Source organism: Pagrus pagrus (assembly GCF_965226575.1).
Source record: "Pagrus pagrus genome assembly, chromosome: 16".
Lineage (NCBI taxonomy): Eukaryota > Metazoa > Chordata > Actinopteri > Spariformes > Sparidae > Pagrus > Pagrus pagrus.
This window is the reverse complement of record NC_140200.1, coordinates 17,586,678-17,606,562: the sequence shown is the minus strand read 5'-3', so window position 1 is coordinate 17,606,562 and position 19,885 is coordinate 17,586,678. Positions and strand designations below refer to the sequence as shown.

General features: G+C 37.3%; 2 protein-coding genes across 5 annotated transcripts; one reads left to right on the top strand and one right to left on the bottom strand.

Moving 5' to 3' along the window:
• Window positions 1–3,206: 3,206 nt before the first annotated feature.
• knl1 (kinetochore scaffold 1) lies at window positions 3,207–16,336 on the bottom strand. 3 transcript variants are annotated; one of them, XM_084378412.1, is made up of 30 exons: window positions 16,181–16,336; window positions 15,632–15,666; window positions 15,373–15,409; window positions 15,204–15,263; window positions 14,946–15,028; window positions 14,803–14,858; window positions 14,647–14,668; window positions 14,475–14,518; window positions 14,316–14,368; window positions 13,399–14,137; window positions 13,199–13,251; window positions 12,234–12,846; window positions 11,858–11,910; window positions 9,252–11,492; window positions 8,316–8,445; window positions 8,161–8,219; window positions 7,976–8,074; window positions 7,769–7,884; window positions 7,338–7,428; window positions 7,047–7,163; window positions 6,871–6,958; window positions 6,708–6,770; window positions 6,586–6,625; window positions 6,379–6,483; window positions 6,073–6,173; window positions 5,181–5,246; window positions 4,886–4,995; window positions 4,511–4,632; window positions 3,639–3,764; window positions 3,207–3,423 (listed from the first exon to the last, which is right to left on the bottom strand). In XM_084378412.1, the coding sequence occupies exons 2-30, from the start codon at window positions 15,658–15,660 to the stop codon at window positions 3,327–3,329; spliced, it is 5,613 nt and encodes a 1,870-aa protein (XP_084234538.1). In that variant the 5' UTR covers window positions 15,661–15,666; window positions 16,181–16,336; the 3' UTR covers window positions 3,207–3,326. The 3 variants fall into 3 exon arrangements, with proteins under 3 accessions (XP_084234538.1, XP_084234540.1, XP_084234539.1); XM_084378414.1 differs by having other exon boundaries at window positions 6,708–6,767; XM_084378413.1 differs by having other exon boundaries at window positions 14,647–14,665.
• Window positions 16,337–16,557: 221 nt separating this feature from the next.
• knstrn (kinetochore localized astrin (SPAG5) binding protein) lies at window positions 16,558–19,695 on the top strand. Of its 2 annotated transcripts, none has more exons than XM_084378416.1 (9): window positions 16,558–16,662; window positions 17,013–17,078; window positions 17,189–17,312; window positions 17,717–17,746; window positions 17,940–18,039; window positions 18,235–18,349; window positions 18,448–18,503; window positions 19,265–19,339; window positions 19,444–19,695. In XM_084378416.1, exons 2-9 carry the CDS (start codon window positions 17,057–17,059, stop codon window positions 19,570–19,572), a joined length of 651 nt encoding a protein of 216 aa, XP_084234542.1. In that variant the 5' UTR covers window positions 16,558–16,662; window positions 17,013–17,056; the 3' UTR covers window positions 19,573–19,695. The 2 variants fall into 2 exon arrangements, with proteins under 2 accessions (XP_084234542.1, XP_084234541.1); XM_084378415.1 differs by having other exon boundaries at window positions 16,561–16,662; window positions 18,442–18,503.
• The last annotated feature ends 190 nt before the right edge of the window (window positions 19,696–19,885 follow it).

The window sequence follows — 19,885 nt, the reverse complement described above, 5'->3', positions numbered from 1 at the left end:
GAAATGTAAGTCTCATTTTTCTATTGAGGTGACACTGAAATTACAGTGATTGCAAAAGATAAAGATAATTGCTACTATAATCATCATAGATCATTTTATGAGTCAGTTTGTAAAATATGAATATTACCTGGGCGAGGCCACATGAGAACATTACTGCATTTATTCAGTATGAAACTGTTGTCTGCATACCCCAGAGAGCTAACAAAAGAGATTTAAATAGCCCAAAACCAAATTATATTTTCATTTATCAATTTTTCAGTCTGATAAGTTCATTAGTATTGAGCCTTTCGTACCAGACCAATAATGGAGGAGTCTTTAAAAATGACTCCTCCATATATTACCAAGCTATTTGCAAACAAACAAGTTACATAAATTCAATCGCAAACAGAAAATGAGACAGAAAATCACTTAACACGAATTGAATTTACTCCAGTGGAATCAAAAACCTGATACCTATTTGTTTTGTTGCATTATAATCTAATGAATTCCATGTGTGAATAATGAAAAACCCTCTGATGGATCGATTGAAATGAAATTGAGTTGACCTCCAGGCTGAGGTCAGAAGACCCAAATGCGGCTTCAGCCAAACTTAACCTCTGCCTGAACGCCCTGCGTGTCCTCTATCCGGCCTGACAGCAGCCGTTGTTTCTGGGGGAGGGAGGGAGGAACTCGTGTCCCCTGATGGCTCACTCGAGGGTGACGGTTTGGAAAGTCCACTTTGACCTTTGACGTCGGGCCTTCAGGAGTGGACAGTCATTGCGCCCCCCTCCTCCACCCTCTCAGAGGCTCGTCTCTGGCTGGTTGACCTTTCAAATGACCCCTGAACACTGTCCGTGTCAGTCATGTTTCGGCTGTTTGGCGTGTTTGACTTTGAACAGCAGCGAGATCTGCAGCTAAATACTAACATCAGGTTTATCTCAGTTCAAGACAAAAAAGACACAGATGAGATTTCTGTGTTTGATGTCGTGGTGCAGCTGCTCTCTGGTCACTGCTTCGGGGAAACTGGTGTTCATATTTGACCTGGTGTTCAAGGGTGTCAAAAAAAGATGTAAAAAAAACCCTTAAAAATAGATTACAATTTTTGAACTTCTGAAAGTCAGTGGGTTTTTTGAATGGGTTTCCAGTCAAATGCCTGAAATAAGGTTTGTGGTCATGCCACTAAATTCCCCACATTTGAATGAAAAAATGCTGACGTGTCCTGAAAAGCCGGTTCGTAACAAGGGGCTAAATGAGACTACAGAGACTACAGTCGGGGACATTAAACGTTATCACGACGAACACGGAGACTCATCTACTCACTAATCCATCTTTACAGGCTTACTTTAACGTTACAATTTATAGATCGATCAATTTATAGTAAAGTATGTACAGTATAGTGTAGTAAGACGCTTAGTGACACTGAAGTCATGTGACCAAAGCCTATAGCCTAAAGTTAGCTTTTTAACTCTGGCGATTGCATATATGCTTAAAAAAATCGCAATCTTCTTCTTGCTCAACAGAATGTGTAAGTATCATGAACTTGTGTTTGCCACGGAGCTTATTTTCCAATTCAAAAATCCCAGAGGCTTTTTGTATAGGGAACCATGGCGATGCTAACTTTCTGGTTAGCCTACATAAATATATCATCGCTACACCACTCTATGATGGTCTGGAAAACCATGGAGGGAAGTGTTTCACAAACACACATCACGGAGGTTGAGTGGACTCGCATGCGCACACAGAGCTACGTGGAAACGAGGTGTTATTCTTGCCAAACTATTCTCACTAATACTACAACTTTAAAATCTATAGCCTCCATCCTGCTCTATAATCATCATGTGGTTCTCAATGTCAAGTTCAGGGACCCGAAGATAAATCAATGGGGTGACATGATGATTAAACACAATTATATTAGAAAAAAACTGACTTTTGTTTAACTGATATGTGTATTATATTCCCCCTAATAAATATTGGATACTTCAGGCCTCTAAAAGATCCTTCACATAAAACAATCTGAGCAGGAAGGAAACACTGCTCACAACCCGTATCCGCACAAAGTAGACATTGCTTTGTTTTAAAGAGGTCACAAGACAAAAACTCAGCAGGGATTACATTTACTTTTCAGAAAACAACTTGAAAGCTCCTGTCCTCCATTTAAAGTTAAACATTAGTACTAACTATGCAATGAGAACTTAACATGTTATATATATGTACATATACATGTTTCACTCAGGACAGGAAGTAGGTTTTAGAATACATGATGTAGTTTACAGGCCCACAGCGCCCTCTACGGCTAGAGGGCTTTAAGGCCAGTCTTAAAGTCCTTTAGTCTCAAGTTGATGGATTTGTGTAACTGATCTCAACACTAACACTATATCTGTATTTTGATTTGACATTCTGTAAATTGATCTTGATTATTTACATATTGTTAAAACTACAACTCACTACAACTAAGGATTGTGTGCATTAATAGTCGTACGAGACAAAGCACAAAGAAATGCATTATTTAAAAGCGAACGACAGAAAAATAATCAAACCATTTTTTTTAAATGCAAAACTTTGAGTAGATTTATTTTACTTTTTTTTCTTCAATGACAAAATTACAAAGATTTTTTTTTTTCTCAAAAAACAAAAGACTATTAGAGATTCAGAAGGATTGAAATATATTTACATATGTTCAGCACTGCACAAAGCTACCACATAACAAGTGACAGATACACAACCTCTTGATGAGGCTTGTCTCAGATACAGGAGCCATCTGATACACATATCAGGGACTCTTTACAAAAACAAAGCAAAAGCAGAACAAAGTAAAGTCAGTCCATGTTCACCATCTGGAGGTGACTCTGGAAACTGCACAGAAATCCCTGCAGTCTGCACACCAGACCAATGAAAAGAAAACCCCTGGATTTATTCTTTGGAATGTTTCACACGATCCCTAAGAAAATATAAATTAAATAACATTTTCTATCCAGACATAGATAACACAACTGAACATGCATGAATAGCCTTGATTTGCGACGTAGCTGCAACAGAATATGACTGAAGTAGAAAGTGATCAGATTTCCTGTAGTCTAGTTATTTATTGTACTTAGTTGGAAATCTAAATTATTTCTAACAAAATGCAAATTGTTAACAGGTGAAGCTTCATTATAAGGACACAAAAATAAAGTGGATAAAACATCACTTAATGCTGAATGTGGAAGAAAAAACAGACTGAGAACATGTACACTATATTGTTTTTATTAAAAAAATGGAAAAGTCATTTAATAGATTTTGAAGTTTTCTTAATTTTACAACATTTGTACAAAAAGAGTTTGATTACGAACAAATCAACATTCCTGGTCTCAACAGAGCAGATTTTGATGAATCTTTTTGACGATCTTCGTCAATTGATTCTTGCCTGGACTGAACGATGCCACGATCTCCTCGATCTGTTGGATCCTGGAAATACAAGAAAACATCCAATATCACTGTTTTGTTACCGTTTGGTTTGGAGGCTTTTCTTCCATCTAGTGCTTAAATATCCCAGGTCATGATATCATTGTGCTGCCTCAACACTGTTGTTTAAGTGCTTTTAAACTGGCAGCTCTCTCCTCCCAAAAAGGCATAAAGCACTGCTGTGCTCATTTTAAAAGGTGAAGTCGAGTGAAGCTTACGTTGTTCCTCCGATCATGTTTTTGAAGTTCTGCACTTGAAGGACACAGAGGTGGTCGGTCAAACTGACGGAGAAGATCACCTCAAACTTGGAGAGTTTCTTGAGACTGCTGAAGATGATGTGCACTCTAGAGGAAGAAAAAGAAGAATGTATAAATAATGTAGCTTTGTTTTTTAATTTTTTTACAATTACTTAATTTATTAATGACAGATCATACACATTTTGTTTCTCCAATGTCCACGAATGACATCACTAACCATCATGTTAAGGTACAGTTTCTGTGGTTTTCCTTTTAATGCAGAATTTGAGGCCACTTGGTCGACTTTCTATGAAAAATATCCAGTCAACTGTGCCATGTTTGTTAAAAAGGGAAACAGGATCCTGGTGTTTTAAATCAAGATGTGCTTGATGACATAACAATTTTGAATGCTCATCCTTATTAATAAAGGCTAAATTCAGTCTGTACAGGTATCAGACACTTAAATTTAAGGTTATTTTCACCAAAATGTAATACGGATTTTGGACAAATAATCTATTCATGCATTGCAGGTTAGTATAAAGTTCAGTATAGTTTATGTGTTCCCATGCAGGGGTGTGTTTTATGAAGGAAATTAACTTATTCTATACTTTGCCAACAGGTAGGTACAAGTATAAAGTAACAAGACTCAGTTAGGTTTAAAGATTTGTAACATTAGAGAAGTATGTGATGTGGCAATTAAGACCTCATAAATTCATATTTAAGACTTTTAAGACCCAATATTTTTCAAATTAAATTTAAAACATATTAACATTTTAAAGGACCTGCACATACCCTGTACATTATTTATACAGTTGCCTTAAAAATAATTTTTTTTTTTTTGAAGGAGTTCTTACTGAGTGTCCACACAGCTGAGGTCCAGAATATCGAGCCTTAGACCTCCCCACATGTTCAGCAGACGCAATTCTTCTCCCAGCAGACGACAGCGACTCACCACCAGGCCCACGTCATGGAGCAGCTGCGTACAATAGGAGACAAAACACTTTAATTGCAAAACCAGAGTATCTGGGTAAAAAAGTTATTCCCACCATGGCGGGAAAACAAGTTTAGGATGTACAAGGATGAAAATGTTGTCTGTTTGCATTCCCTGGTGTAAAATTCAGTATCTGGACTGGGTCTACTGACTTAAAGAACTTTAAATAAGATAAGTACAACATGCTAATCATGTGTCAATCTCTTAATCAAGGATACAGATCTCCAGTCACACCTACCTTTGGAACATGTCTGCTTGTCGGATACTTCTCCACCCAGTCAGCTTTTCCTTCGATGTACTGAGAGAGTAGCTTGTGAACAAGGCAGGCATGACCCTGTGACTTCTCATCTAGTTAGAAAACAAAATGTACAGCAGTCATTATTAAAATTACAGTACTCAAGATGCTGATGAATATATATGTACAGTTCATTCATTATATTACAAGATTTGAATCCCTTTTAAACTCAAACACACAATATGCTCAACACAGATTCTGACATAAACACACTTTATGAATTGTTTTTTTTCCTCACCATCAAGTTGATATTTGAATGTGATGTTTGATATTTTCCTCTCAGACTGATTATCAGCTTCATTTCCTTCAAAAATAATCAGAAAGTAAAACATTATTCATTGAAAAAAGAGACATTATTTGTAAAAAAAAAAAAAAGAAAAAAAGAAAAAATAATTTAATAACACAGATAAGTCTTTGGCATTTTAGACAGCATCCAAGCACGTCCAGTACTGGTATCAGTATCAGAACCCTTGTTCTGACATAAGTGTGGCCAAAAGTGCAACATGGTTTAAATTTCCAGCCTTTAGACAGTAACAGTTGTTTTTTCTTTTATTTGTCTGTGCAAGTTGATGCACATCTTAAAATCGTATACATCCTGGTAGGGCTATAGTTAAGGTCAAAAAGTGATATTGTGATTATTTTGACAGATATTGCAATTGCAATATAATTCATGATTATTAAATTTTACATCACAATTTTCATTGTTATTGAAAAACTTGTAAAATCATGAGGATGTGGCATTTCTCCCAGTCTCTGTCACACAAACATGTTTTACATTACATCTGGAGAACAAGCTTTGTGCGCCAGAGTATCTCTGCAGTACCACAAAATTTCATTAAAACACTGTTTTGTGACACATTTTACCTTTTATAAAATAATTGCAGTTCTTGTGATTTGGATATTGCACTTAGTCATATTGCGATTTTGATTATTTTGCGATTAACTGTGCAGCCCTACATCCCTACATGGGATGTAGGGATGAAATCACAAGAACTGCAATTATTTTATAGAGGTAAAATGTGTCACAAAACAGTGTTTTAATGAAATTTTGTAGTACTGGTGCACAAAGCTTGTTCTCCAGATGTAATGTAAAACATGTCTGTCAAAAATAAATAAATAAAATCAATTACCATTTGATTTTTCAAACACCAACTGTAGATGGAAGGTCTCATGGAGGAAAGTGTAGACTGTGCACTGGTCTTTCTTCTCTGCAAACTTCCATTCATTCACCCTGAGGTAAAACAAAAACAAAACAACAACAACAAGGTTATCACTATTTTTGAGTACAAAAACTGTTTTTGTAAAGGATACTAATAAAGAGTTAGGAGGATACAAAGGGACACAAACTTTAAAATAGTCAAATGAAAGTGGACATGGTTCAGCATAAGCAGGTTTTGAAAATAAGATCTGAAAATTCATAAGAAACAAAAACTTACAAATGCAGCCCAGTGATGTGGCTCTCAAGGTTCCTCGTCTCAGCTTTCAGCCTGTTTAGTTTATTTGAATTCTGCTTCGTCTGCATCTCCAGTTCAGTTATCTCTCTGCATCGGGAAAAAGAGAAAAGACTAAGAAACAAAAAGAAACTATTCTCTATTTATAGTAGCTAAACATGAAAAAGATACTTATTAATGTTCTCAACTCACCGGTCATTATTCACCAAAGCCTCAGTGACTTTTTGCATTTCTGTAAAAAAAAAAAATAAATAACTAAATCAGTTCAAGTACATAAAAATATTAAAAATAAATTAAGTGGTATTACGAGTTACCTTCCTGACGTGACTTCAGACTTGATTTGTTGTCAAAGTCTTTTTCTTCAACTGCATCAACTTCTGAAGGAAGGAAAAACAGAGGTCTTACAGCCGTTTCACCTTCTGCTGTCTGTACCTTGTGACAATACATCCGCACCAACACAGCCCACAGTAGCTATACCTGTTTCTAATTCACGAATACAGTCATCCAAACTTTTTATCATCTCATCTGCTTCCTCAATTGTTCCTCTCAACCTCTGTTGCTCCTCCTGTAAAATATAAAAAATGTCAATAACCATTTGTACTCTCAAAAGATCATAATGTTGTAATCGAGTATTTCTGTTTGAAGACTCTTACCAGATTTGCCTGCACAAGGTTTGAGTACAGCACCTCCTTCATTTCATGTGACTGAACTTTGCTCGTCTTTCTGAACAAGTTGTTTCTCTCTTTTAGTTTTGCACCAAAAGATTTGAGCTGTGAATTTAAAACAAACAGAACAAGCGTTAGAAGTAAACATCATATGCCCAACTGATGCTCTTCCAACTGCAATTTATGGTTATTCAGAAAAAGAGATATCTGTATTGTCCTTTTGGAGTTCAAATTGCCCATACACATTGCAGTTTGATAAATACATTGATCTTATAATACCTCTTTCTCTGAAGAATTTCTTATTTCTTCCCACAGAGGTCCATTGACAATTATCAGCGGTCTGTCTAGATCCCGCATTCGCTCCTTCAACCTAAGAAGGTCAAAACAGGTCTTCAGTCAAAATATCTGAATTTCAGACAACAAACACTTCCTTTAAACTTCTTACATCACTCTATATGCCACTGTCAAATGACATGATGTTTTGTACATTACAAAGCTGTCAATCAAGGTTTACCCTGTAAATTATTACAAACTCATAGTGGGAATTTTCTGAAGTTTTAAGGACATTCAGGTTTAAACCTTAAATGAGCCATGAACACTTCTCATGGAAGAAAAATCACAATGTTAAATGTAAAAACAAACAAACAGAAAGCACTCATAAATGTATACTTTGAAACATAAAGGTTTTGTGAAATCTGAAGCATACATACCCCTCCACCTTCTCTGTTAGGTTCAGGACATCTGCCTGATACACAACCTGTTTGGGACGGTTGATATGCCTTTCTTTTAATAAATCCATCGATGTCCGATCTGAGTCTGACAGAAGCTGCAAAAACATAATAAATAGTCACATCACTACATTTGGCTGTTGTTTTTTATATAGCCTTTTTTAAAAATATAAATGACGATATACTTACTCTCCCAGGAAGGACACTCTGCCGAGGATTATGGATGACAAAGTCTATGTTGAAGAGTTTAAAGAACTCCAACACTGTGATGGTGCCATCATCGACTTTCTGTAATCAAAACATTGAAGGCAATAAATAACTGATATGAAAAACAAAAATTAATATTTAAAAAATAAAATATGTAGACAATATACCCTCTGCATATCACTGGCGTAGTCTTCGAGCTGGGATTCAAAAAGGCTTTGTTTGAAAGCTAAAAGATAAAAAAAATAATAATCAGAATAAAAACACAATTACATCAGAAAAAACAGGACCCTCATGATTCTCAAACTATGGAATCACAACTTACTTGATTCAAATGTAGCTTCACATTTGACTGTGGCCGTGTGACTGCTGTTGGAGTCATCTGTGGTCTGTGTGTTTATGCATGAAGCTGTAGTAATGTTACTGTCGCACTCTACAGGATGAGACTGTAATCCCTGAAAACGAATTAAACAAAGAAAGAAACAGAAAAGCAAATGAAGAATGTCTTCAGAAACACACAAAAAATATAACAAACTGCAATATAATATACTGTAAATTCTCAAATCACTGTCAGTCAAATAAAGAGAAGTGATTAACGTATATATTTATTTCCAGAGTTCCAATCCATTCAGAACAGCCATGTCATAATCACTAATCTGTGTTACTTTTGAATAATCTCAACTAATTAGGTCCAATCACATCTAATTTAATGTTTTTCCGTAAATTACATTACAAATTACAAAGTGCTTCCAGCTTCTTAGATGTGAATATTGTCTGATTTCTTTATTCTTCTAGCAGTAAATTGAATATTTCAGGTTGTGGACAATTTGCAGAAGATATCTTGGGCTTTAGGAAACAATGATTAAACATTCATCACCATTTGCTAATATTTTATAGACCAAACAACTGATCTATTAATCTAAAAAAAAAATAGAAAAATTACCAATGAAAATAAGTTTTAGCTGTGGTCCTAATAGCATGACTATATTTTTGTACTAATAGGAGTAATGCTACAGAAATGTACATTTTCCAGAAAGTATCATGTAAAAAGGCACACATGGTGGAAGTTTTTAGTTTGCATTTACAGGAATGTATAACAAGAGCACATCAGGAAATCTATTGTTATCATGTGATAAATATACTAATAAAATAAGGAAGATTATAATTTAAGGCATGTCTCTCATATAAACCTGGTTCTCTCTGTAGTCAAGGTAAATAAAGACTTTGATTTGAGAATTTGCAGCACTATAAACCGACCTACCTGTTCGTAGTCAGTGGTAGTCTCAGCGGATCCCCTCCTTCTCTTCTCAGCCTCCATATTATTTTCATCTTCTGGCAAAGGTCTCTTTTGGCCGTGGACATCTCTCATAAACTCCTCTTCGAATACATTATCCTCTAAAGGCCCATCCATGTAGAACTCCCTGGAAGGACTCACTTTTTCCTGGGCTCTCCGAGGACTCCTTGTGTCCAGCATTTCTGACATATCTTCAATGCTACCAAGCTCTTCATCGTAAATGTCGCTCACATCTTCGTCGAAGTTGTTCAGTTGATGAGTAACGTTGACAGTGACTGTCCTTGTATGTTCTCCAACTGAATTCACTTTGTTTGGATCATCTGGCTTGCTTCTTTGGGGGAGTTTTGGCTTAAAGCCTCCCACTGAGAGTCTTGACATGAGCTGTTTAGTCTTCAAGTTGAACGGAGTTGTGGAAGCAGTAGAGGGTTGTTCTTCGTCCATTAGACATTGAGCTTGGGCATCTTCTTCAGTGTTTACTGAGCCCATTTCCAGTTCAGCCTCCATTATAGGCAGGGATTTAGTTTTGTCTTGGTTGTGTTCCAGCTGAGGCAAAGGTGCTGTGCAGCTTTCCATGGCAATAGTATCAGGAGCTGTGTTTATCATGTGGCTCAAACGCCTTATTTTAGAATGGAGATCGGCAAAACTCTTTCGTCTAGACTTCTGTGAAGGCACTGTATCGCCATCATCATCATGGTCAACAGCCCTGGGTGAACAAGTTTGATCTGTAGGTTCAGGTTTCTTTCCGTTATCAGTTTCATTTAAGTCAAGAGAATCTGGATGAGTTGTGATTTCCACACCTTCTGGGCTGGATGATGCTCCATTTCTCTGTGGTGAAGTCATCTCTGTTTTATTCAAATGGTCAGAATTTACAGACAAGTCCTGTGTGGAAGAAAGGCATTGAGGTGACTCATCTGTACATGTTTGTCCCATAATGTGGCCTGTTGGAGCTTCAGTCATAGCCATGCTCAGATCATCCCCTGTCATGGTTTTATCTACTTGACTGTCCAAGACAGCTGAAACAAAACCTGGAGCTTCATTTTCAGTATTGACATCAGACTTCTGTGTTTTAAGTTGGTCCAGAACGAGATTTGTGTCTTCAGTTTCTTGAGGGGTCAGTGCAGCAGGGGCCACTGCTTTGGTGATCACAGGATTAGCCCAGGGGCCACTCATCCTGGATAGGGAGTTCTTAAATCCTGGATCCAAAGTGTGAGCCGATGACGATCGGTTTCTACGTGGACGACAAGTCTCGCTCTCTCTTTTCTTCACTGATAAAGAAAAATCCCTGTTTTCATTGGCGGATAGAGTGTTAGAATCTCGGTGTGGAAGAACTGAACCGGACCCTGAATTGCTGGCAATATTTACAGTGTGACTTTGTGTCACATCCATAGCTGCATCATTTGCAGTGAACCTCACTGTTTTCTCTCCGCATGTAGGTAGAAAGTCCACATTTTTATGTGACTGTGGGTTGAAATCAGTGGCAATGTTGACAGTGTGACTTCTGGTCACATCCATGGCTCCATCATTTGCAGTGAACCTCACTGTCTTCTCTTGACAAGCAGGCAACGTGCTGCAATTGGGATGCAACTGTGGATCAAAGTCAGTGGCGATGTTGACGGTATGACTTCTCGTCACATCCATGGCTGCATCGTTTGCAGTGAACCTCACCGTCTTCTCTCCACAAGCAGGTACAGTGTCCAGGTTTTGATGTGACTGTTGGGTGAAATCAGTGACGATGTTTACAGTGTGACTTTGTGTCACATCCATTGCAGCATCATTTGCAGTGAACCTCAATGTCTTCTCTCCATAAGCAGGCAAAAAGTCCACATTTTGATGCGACTGTGGGTCAAAATCAGTAACGATGTTTACAGTGTGACTTTGTGTCACATCCATGGCTGCATCGTTTGCACTGAATCTTACTGTCTTCTCTCCATAAGCAGGCACAAGGTCCACGTTTTGATGTGAGCGTGGGTCAAAATCAGTGACGATATTTACAGTGTGACTTTGTGTCACATCCATTGCAGCATCATTTGCAGTGAACCTCACTGTCTTCTCTCCACAGTCAGGTAGAAAGTCCAAATTTTTGTGTGAATGCAGTTCTAAACCAGTGGCAATGTTTACAGTGTGACTTCGTGTCACATCCATACATGCATCATCTGCAGAAAACCTGACTGTTTTCTCTCTGCAGTCATCTTCAGCATCAAATTTGACCTGTGGACAGGGAAAAAACACAATCACTGGAAGTGTACAGTCATAGAAAACATCAATGTTAAGAAAGACATTTTAAATTAGCATTACTAATAAGTACTATTTCACCACATTAGAGCCACCAGAAAAAGAAAGTATGCTACTTTTCTCTAAAAGAAATAAATGCTGTGATTAAGTCACTGTGATTCTGCATAACTTTACAAATGTGTTTATATCAGCAGAAACAATATGTAGCATGGTACATACCAAACACAGTTCTAAGATTCTGTTTACTTTATTTTAAATAAACAGTTTTCAGTGCAGTTGAGTTGTATATTAATTAATACGATTACATGCTGAAAAAAATTGAAGTAAAGTTTTAAGCTCACCTGATGTATTTGTGACTTTGTCCTTAAGGATGGCTTCAATGAGGTTTCCAGACCTGTGGAGAAGGGGAATTAATAGAAAACTAATTTGAAAAAGCAGTCAGACCCTTACTACCCTATTTAAACAATTGTAAATGGAATTAATTCTGAAGACGTTATAAAACATTACTTTTTAATTCTACCACATTATATCACATTACCAAAATAACAATATTTTTTTTAATCAAATGTTACGTTTGTGGTTCACTTTTTCATAATTGTCCGAAGGTCTCATTTTGGTTACTCTCACACTACATTATTCCATCAACATTTGAGGCAAGAAACAAACGAACAAATAAATAAAATAAACGTAAAACTGGAAGGTTTGTGGTTTCTATACCTGTATGTTTAGATGATCCAAGTGCTTCACTATTATTCGGTCCCGAAGTCATCTTTGCTGTGGGGTACATGTCTGTGGGAATAGACTGAAAAAGATCCTCTGAGCTAATGAGTCCTTCAATCCGGCCTGTCTGAGCCTCAGTCATATCCATGCTGACATCATTTTCAGGACAGATTGTACCCCCATGAAACAGCTCTCCAAAGCTCCCAGTTGTATTCAGTGATCGATTTTCTTTACCAACATCAGTTTTAGGCTGTGACAGGAGGCTGTTTGTGTCAACAGTTCCCTTAGCGGATACTGCAGCAGGAGGTACCATTCTGGCATTCACAGGATTACTACTGGTGGCACCTGTTTTGGAGAGACCTGAAAGGAATCGTTGAAATCCTAGATCCAAACCATTTACTGACGAGCTGGGCAGACCACAAGTCTCACGTTTTCTCTCCACCAGAGTTGAAGCACTGTCCACTTTTCCACTGATGCGATTTTGGTTTGGAGGAGCTAATGAACCACTGTCAATGTTCACCGTGTGACTCTGAGTCATGTCCATGAACTCATTACCTGCAGTGAACACTACTGTTTTCTCTATGCAGTCATCTTTTGAATCAAGGTTGACCTAAAAATAAAAAAGACAGTACGTTATCCCATACTCATGGCAACATTGAAAACCTGCGCTAAACAGACCTTTCCATGCAGTCTTTAGTTTTTGGAATGTCAATACAGTACAAAGGATTATTGACAGACTTAAAACTTTGGCAAGATCAGAAATTAAGATGACACTTAGTTTTACAGGTCCCCAAATAATTACCAAGTAACATATTTGAAATTTCTTTTAAATTACTCCCTCAAATTAACACCATACTTACTGCATTATGATCTGGTAATTATCATCTACTTACCATGAAATTTCTGTACCTTTGTTAGCAAAATAAATTCTAACAGCAAAGTAAACAAATTACAAAACTCACCTTGTGTCTTTGATGAGAAGCATGTAGAGAAGGATTTGTCAAGGATGTCATCCCTAAAATTGAATATTGAAATGTATTAAGATGCTATTTCAACTGTATTCAATTCAGTTGTGAACATTAAAAAAAAGTTTTTAAAAAGTCGTGGAATTGACCTGATTTAGTTAATTTATGAAATAATTATTTGACTTAAAATTCAATACCTTTAGGGTTGAATGATGTCAGCATTCCACTGCTCTGCTGTTGTTTGGACACTGCTGTCTGTGACACTCTGATGTCAGGATGGGAGTACACTTGCATGGGGAGATGACACTGAAAGGGACTGTCATCATCAGCAAAACTCCGAATGCGGCCTGTCTGCGCTTCAGTCAAATCCATGTCATCCGTTGGACAGAGGGCACTTCCATAAGATAATTCACCAATCTTCCTGGATGTGTTTAGTGACTTCTCCATCACAGCAGAAACAGAAGTTGGGGCCTGATTCTCTTTATCCACATCAGATCGTTGTGTTTTAATCTGGGCCAGGGAGCTGTTTGTTTCTCGAGTGGCTGCTCCTGCAGGATTAACACTTGGGCCATTTGGTTTGAAGAGGCTGGCGAGGAAGTTTTCAAATCCAGCATCCAAACAAGGCACTGATGACGATATGTTTCTGTTCTCCGCACTCAAATCCATGTTTCTGCTAGTGGGAAGTGATACTAACCCACTTGTCATGTTCATAGTATGACTTAAGGTCATATCCATGGATCCATCATCTGCAGAGAACATCACTGTTTTGTCTCTGCTAGTAGGTAAAATGTCAAAGTTTTGAAGGGAAATGTCTGCGAGTATGTCTGCATCATTGGCAATGTTTATAGTGTGACTTTGGGTCATGTCCATGAATGCATCATCAGTCGCAAACATCACTGTCTTCTCCCCAAAGTCATTCCCAATACCAAAGTTGACCTGGTGAAGATGAGTAGCTTTATGTTAATTAACAGTCACTGAATATCAGGTTTTCCACTGATGATCATTTTTATGACATATTATAACAATAACAAAGAAACAAAACCATTTGGTGGCTGTGGCAGTTGTAGGAAACAGCAAAGATAAAACAGCAAAGCAAAACAGACTTCCAGCTCACCATATCCCTTTGTTGAGAAGCATGTAGAGGAGCGTTCAAGAGGGTTTCCATTCCTAAGTTTGAAGAGTTGAATTTAGTATTAGTCATCTTACACTGTGGCAGACAACGCATGCACATAGTAACTTGGTTGTTTTCTATTTGAAAACTTAATATCCCTACCTGTAATTTGTTGAATCCCATCTTCAGTGACTGCCACCTGGACCCTTATGAAAGAAGACGATGATTTTCATGTTGTTAAGACGGAAAATGACCAGTTTTGTGAGACCGTAAGTCTAAGATTATATAAAATACAGCTGAATGTGTCGATCTTGAAAGGATTAATTCACTTTACCTATTTTGCGTGGCTGCTGCTGCTGTGAAACAACACAGGACAAAATTACAAAGCTGCGTGAAACTTTTTTAAAAAAAAACCAAAAAAAAAAAAAACCAAAGCTGCATAAAGGAAATACAATTTTAAAAAATATTCTTGTACATATAACATACTCACTTAAGGGTATTAAATCCTGTAAAGGACTTCGGGCAGGAGAGGCATTTTTCACATCGCTGTAAAGAGAAAATACAGATTACGTTGAAATGTCAGTGTCCTTGTGGAAAAATAAGCCTGACTTTTTTTTTCTTCTAGTGTCTTACTTTGAGAACAGGAGAACATCGTTGGCAGGGGCAAAGCTGACTCTTCTTGAATTCCTCTTTTCCACTGGTTTGGCACACTCCACCTTGGTGGAAATAAAATTAACAAATAAAGTAAAACATACATGGATAAACAATGGGGGAGAATTAATACTTATAAAACATATCATGGTTGGAGTGTCTCTGCCCTTAAAACCAAAATCTCCACTTTAACATACAAACAAAACAAGGAAAAAATGTTAAATCAAGCAATCCAATTACCACACGTTCCTGTTGCACTGGGTCAGGGAATACGATCGATTTCCGCGGTGCTTTTAAAATCTGAATGTGATAAATTGCATAGAACATGGTTCAGGCTAACAATCTGTTCACAAGAAAAGTAAAGAGCATATATATATACTTTGTCCATAACATTATTTGCAGCACTAACCGAAGAAATGCGCCGCTTGGAGAATCCACCACTTTCACTGTCACACAAGACATGAAACACAGTATTATTCAGTTCTGGTGTATGTGCATGTAGGATGATTTTTTTTATAATTGTATACAATGCAAATACAGTCTCACCACATGTTAATACTAATGGCAGGTGTACAGCTGGCTTTGAGGAAATGTTTAGACAGTTGCTTAGATTCAGGTACAAAGCACACATGACCCACTTTTTCCTCAATAACATAATTTTTACTTACTCATTCCTGGGAGGATCCAGAGGCTCCATCTTCACCTGTAAACAAATGAGAACAAGACTTGTTGATATGGTAAATGATTACATTTAAGTTGTTAAGACACTGCCATTTCAGTGACACATATGCAACATTTCCCTTACTTTTCATTGGCATGCCATAAGAATGACCATCTTTAGCTAGAGCATTAAATATATAACTAAACATATTATGTTTTTGGTGGAAAAACATGTAACTCAGGCGAGACACATGCTTTTCGGTACTAACGTTACAGCTCAGGGTTTTAACTTGATCCTGTATGCGGGATATTACGGTAACTACTCAGGGCGACGTTGGATTTCCCCTTTGTCAACATACGCTACATATTTCACCACAAAACACCTTCACAAAACCATTAACTGCAGAAAGCAAACACATGATTACTGATTTCTAGCAAAGACAAAATCATTGATATTAATGCACTTTTTGTTTTAGCTAACGCTAACGCCCGTGTGCCATTCACAACATGAAGAAAATAACTAAACACCAAAGAAACATTACAGCACTTAAAATTACCTTGTTGTTCTTCTTGTTAACTGATTCCTCGCGTTTTAAAACGTACACGGCTGTGTTATTACAGGTAAACTAACTCAACACTGTTTTCATGTCGTTTATTTTTGTCTGGGTCGATACGCGAACCTGCAAACAGCAGCTAACGTCAGCGAGCCTCGATGCTAACGTCTAGAGTTTTGAATTTAGCCGCCTCCACGCATGCGCAGTGGACTCTACTAGATGGGTTTGTCTATTTCCTCGATTCTTCTTAGGGTTTTTTTTCGGTAACTCTTGTAACCGTCATCAAAGATTGTTAATATAAGAGTTAATTGAACATAATCAAGAAACAAAAATCTTCTGACGTCCAGAAATGGCGAAAACTTGTCGTATATATACAGGAAATTACGTAACAAACCGGAATTGACCACAGAGGGCGGGACGTTTTTGAATTTGTGCGGCTCAGTTTTTGACTGTTGACAAATCTCGTTTGTAGCGTTTCCATAAAGGTAGGCATTTATTATGTTATTAAACCATGTCAGGTATATAATCATATCGCAATTAACAGCTATTCTGAACACCTAACTTGGACCTCAGCTAAGCTAACGCCGCTTGTTCTGCTAGCTTTTGAAGTCCTTTTTGTATTTGGAAAATCGCACCAAACTCCATTCAAAATCTATCAAATTTTACGTTCGGCGTAATAGCAAATAAATGGAGCCAGTTATTGAATATTTAGAACACATACAAGCAGAACACGTATAAAAAGAGTTTACCTAGTTGAATTATAGATAAACAGTTTGTTAAGTGAGGATGTCCATGACTGACTAAACGTGGTTAATTTATTTTCTTCTTCATACAGGTGCCTTTGTCATTGGTGGTGATACATTCATTGCCGATACAGCAATGTCTTCTAAAATACCAAGAGGTGAGAGTATTCCAATGCATTTCTGCACTTTGTTGGTGATTACTGTGTATTTTACTTTTATGAAATCAAGCAAAGCGAATGTCTTATTAACAATCGCATCTGTTTTCCAGGTGTGCAGCTACCTGCAGAAACAAAGAAAACAGTTCATAAAGACACAGCAACTGTATCTGCGACGGCAAATGCTGCCCAGAAGTCAGACGGTATCCTTAAATCTCAAAAAGAAAATATGCCAAGGTGAGAAATTGCTAGTCAACCTTGTTGAGTATAAAACTGCATGTAACAAGTCAGAATAATGTGGTAAACTGCTGGATAGACCAACAAACCCACCTAGGTTGCATGGCACTCCACACTACTCCTCTGCCATAGATGGACAAAGTTCAGGGGAAAACACAGCCGCTTTATAGTCTTGAACTGATCTACAGAAGACATGGGAGTCATTACTTAGAATTAAATACAAACTAAAGTAATCGAGTTCTCCATCCACAGACACCTGCATGCATCAGTGTCAGACATTTTCCTTCGTCTCTTGAGCATCCCTTTGGTGTAAAGCATCACAAACTCCTGATACCTGATACCGAGTCTCTGAATGATTGTTTTTACATCTGTGAACTCAACTTTTTTTCACTTATGTCTTTCAGAAAAAATGTTGCTCCTAAAGTGCACAAGGGGTAAGTCATCATCAGTTCCTTTCCTGCGGATGTGAGACCACTCAGTTCATCCTCCACACTAGCCCACATACATTTTTTTAACTTTATGACTCATTACATAAAACATTTTGTTTTACATCCGTGTTGTATAACATTGCACATCCTGGACATGAAATGGTCTTCAGCCTTTACTTTATGTTGCTTCTTTCCCTAGGATCTCCACCAGGTACGGACAACAGGCAGAGCTCAAGGAGCAAAATCAGCATTTGATTGCCACCAATGAGGAGCTGCAGAAAAACCTCACAGACACACAGGTGCAGGAAGTACTTTTAATGAAGAACCTAGAAGATTGCACTTTAACCAAGTGTTATTTTGTTTAATACATCGGTCAGGCTCCAGACGCATGTCACTTGTCTGTTGTCACCTACAATTGAACATAACTGATGTCCTTTTTCACTATATGCCGTTAGAATCTGTGTTGCTTTGCTAAATTCCTTTTTATGTTGCAGCAAAGAGTAGCTGAGTTGGAGCTGCAGTTCACTGACCTTGAAAAGGAGAACGTAGGGTTACAGAAAAACCTGAAGGACTGTCATGTTCTCCTAGTCGGAGCCAAAATAGACCCAGGTGAATATGTAACCCCATTTTTTTGTTTTTCTAGGCCTATTGTATGCTCCGGGGCTCAGTAGAAAATAACAGAAGATCATTTTGATTGTAAGTTTTAGGAGAAAGAGTTGGAGAAGCTGCACAACAAAATGAAGATCAAAGAAAAGAAGTCATGGTAAATATATATATATTTTATTAGAGTTTACTTAATAATGTAAGTAGAGTCATGCTTAATTAGTCATTTGCTTTATCAGACTTCAAATCAAAACACAGCACATCAAACTCACAAATAACTACAAGGATGCACAATATGGATTACCGATAATAACCTGTCTGCGCTGGCCGATACTGATGAGATAACCTGTAATTTCCTAAACTGTAGTATATGCACACCTAAGGGAAGAAATGCTCAGATGTAATGAGCGAAGAATGATAATTTAATATTCCATAAGATCTATTTTGTTAAAACTCTTAGACTTTCCCTTTGGTACCCTTGCAGAACATCTATTGTGTGTTACTTGTTGTTCTTCTCTGTGTTTATTGGCCAATTGTGCATACCATCATTACTCTACTGAAACGTGTAGATGCCGTGCTTGTTAAGTACATGAAAGCAATTTCTCTTCATATTATCGTCGCTATATATCTGCTATAATTTCACTGATACTGCTAAATACTGAATGATTAAAATTTCCTAATATCGGCCCAATAAACATATCGTGCATGCGTGATAACTACAAACTGGAAAGCAGGTGAAATTACAGTACAAACACACAGATACACATGATAATTTGCTCAAGAAATGTGAATAAATATATTTATTTTTTTATATAATTCAAATCTACTCTATACTTGTATTGTAACATACATGGTTACAGTATTTCGGCTATCATAGGCAGTGCCATCTGGTAAACACAATCCTCATCGTCTCTGTTTCAGAGTGTCTCCACAGACCTGCTGCATGAATTAAGAGTGTTTGGAGACGTTGCATCGCAGCAACGCGCTCAACTAGAGGTGAGTCAAACATGTTGAAAATGTCATTGAACAAGGATGTAACCAATTGATTTGAGTGATCATTGGAGTGTATTTTAAATGTCACTAATTTCACACACTTATAGCAAATCCAAACAACGATGACAGAACTCACGAAAGCACGGGAACATATGATGCAGGAGAGGGAGAACTTTTCCTTGGAGGCTGCTGAAATGGAAAAAGCTCTCAAGGAAGCAGAAGCTCTTTTGTTGTAAAAATGGATAATAATTACACCGTGAAAAAAATTTGTATATTTGTGTGTAATATGTGGGGTTTTTTTTGTTTTTTTTTAATACGTTAGTTACTGAAACTGAATAAACGATTCTTATTTCTTGGTGTTCCTGATCTCAACATATTTCACTAAAGCAAGCTCTTATGGGTCGAAGAGGATATACAATATTTTAGCCACCTCTTTTACAATTACCCACATCCTGTTTGAGAGGAAACGTATTGTTAAGAGTATATCCACAACTTAAGATACTTTGTATATACAGTCGGTTATATAAAGGTTTAAAGTCATTAACGTCA

Bases quoted from the DNA above. Each gene is read 5' to 3' on its own strand.
- knl1 (XM_084378412.1), bottom strand. From the start codon at position 15,660: ATGGAGCCTCTGGATCCTCCCAGGAATGA. The intron at 8,075-8,160 runs GTATATTGTCTA...TTTTGATTACAG, and splicing joins ACGCCAGTGATATGCAGAGG to AAAGTCGATGATGGCACCAT. The intron at 6,959-7,046 runs GTAAGAGTCTTC...TATATTTTACAG, and splicing joins ACCTTGTGCAGGCAAATCTG to GAGGAGCAACAGAGGTTGAG.
- knstrn (XM_084378415.1), top strand. From the start codon at position 17,057: ATGTCTTCTAAAATACCAAGAG. The intron at 18,350-18,441 runs GTGAATATGTAA...TTTGATTGTAAG, and splicing joins CGGAGCCAAAATAGACCCAG to TTTTAGGAGAAAGAGTTGGA. The intron at 18,504-19,264 runs GTAAATATATAT...TCTCTGTTTCAG, and splicing joins ATCAAAGAAAAGAAGTCATG to AGTGTCTCCACAGACCTGCT.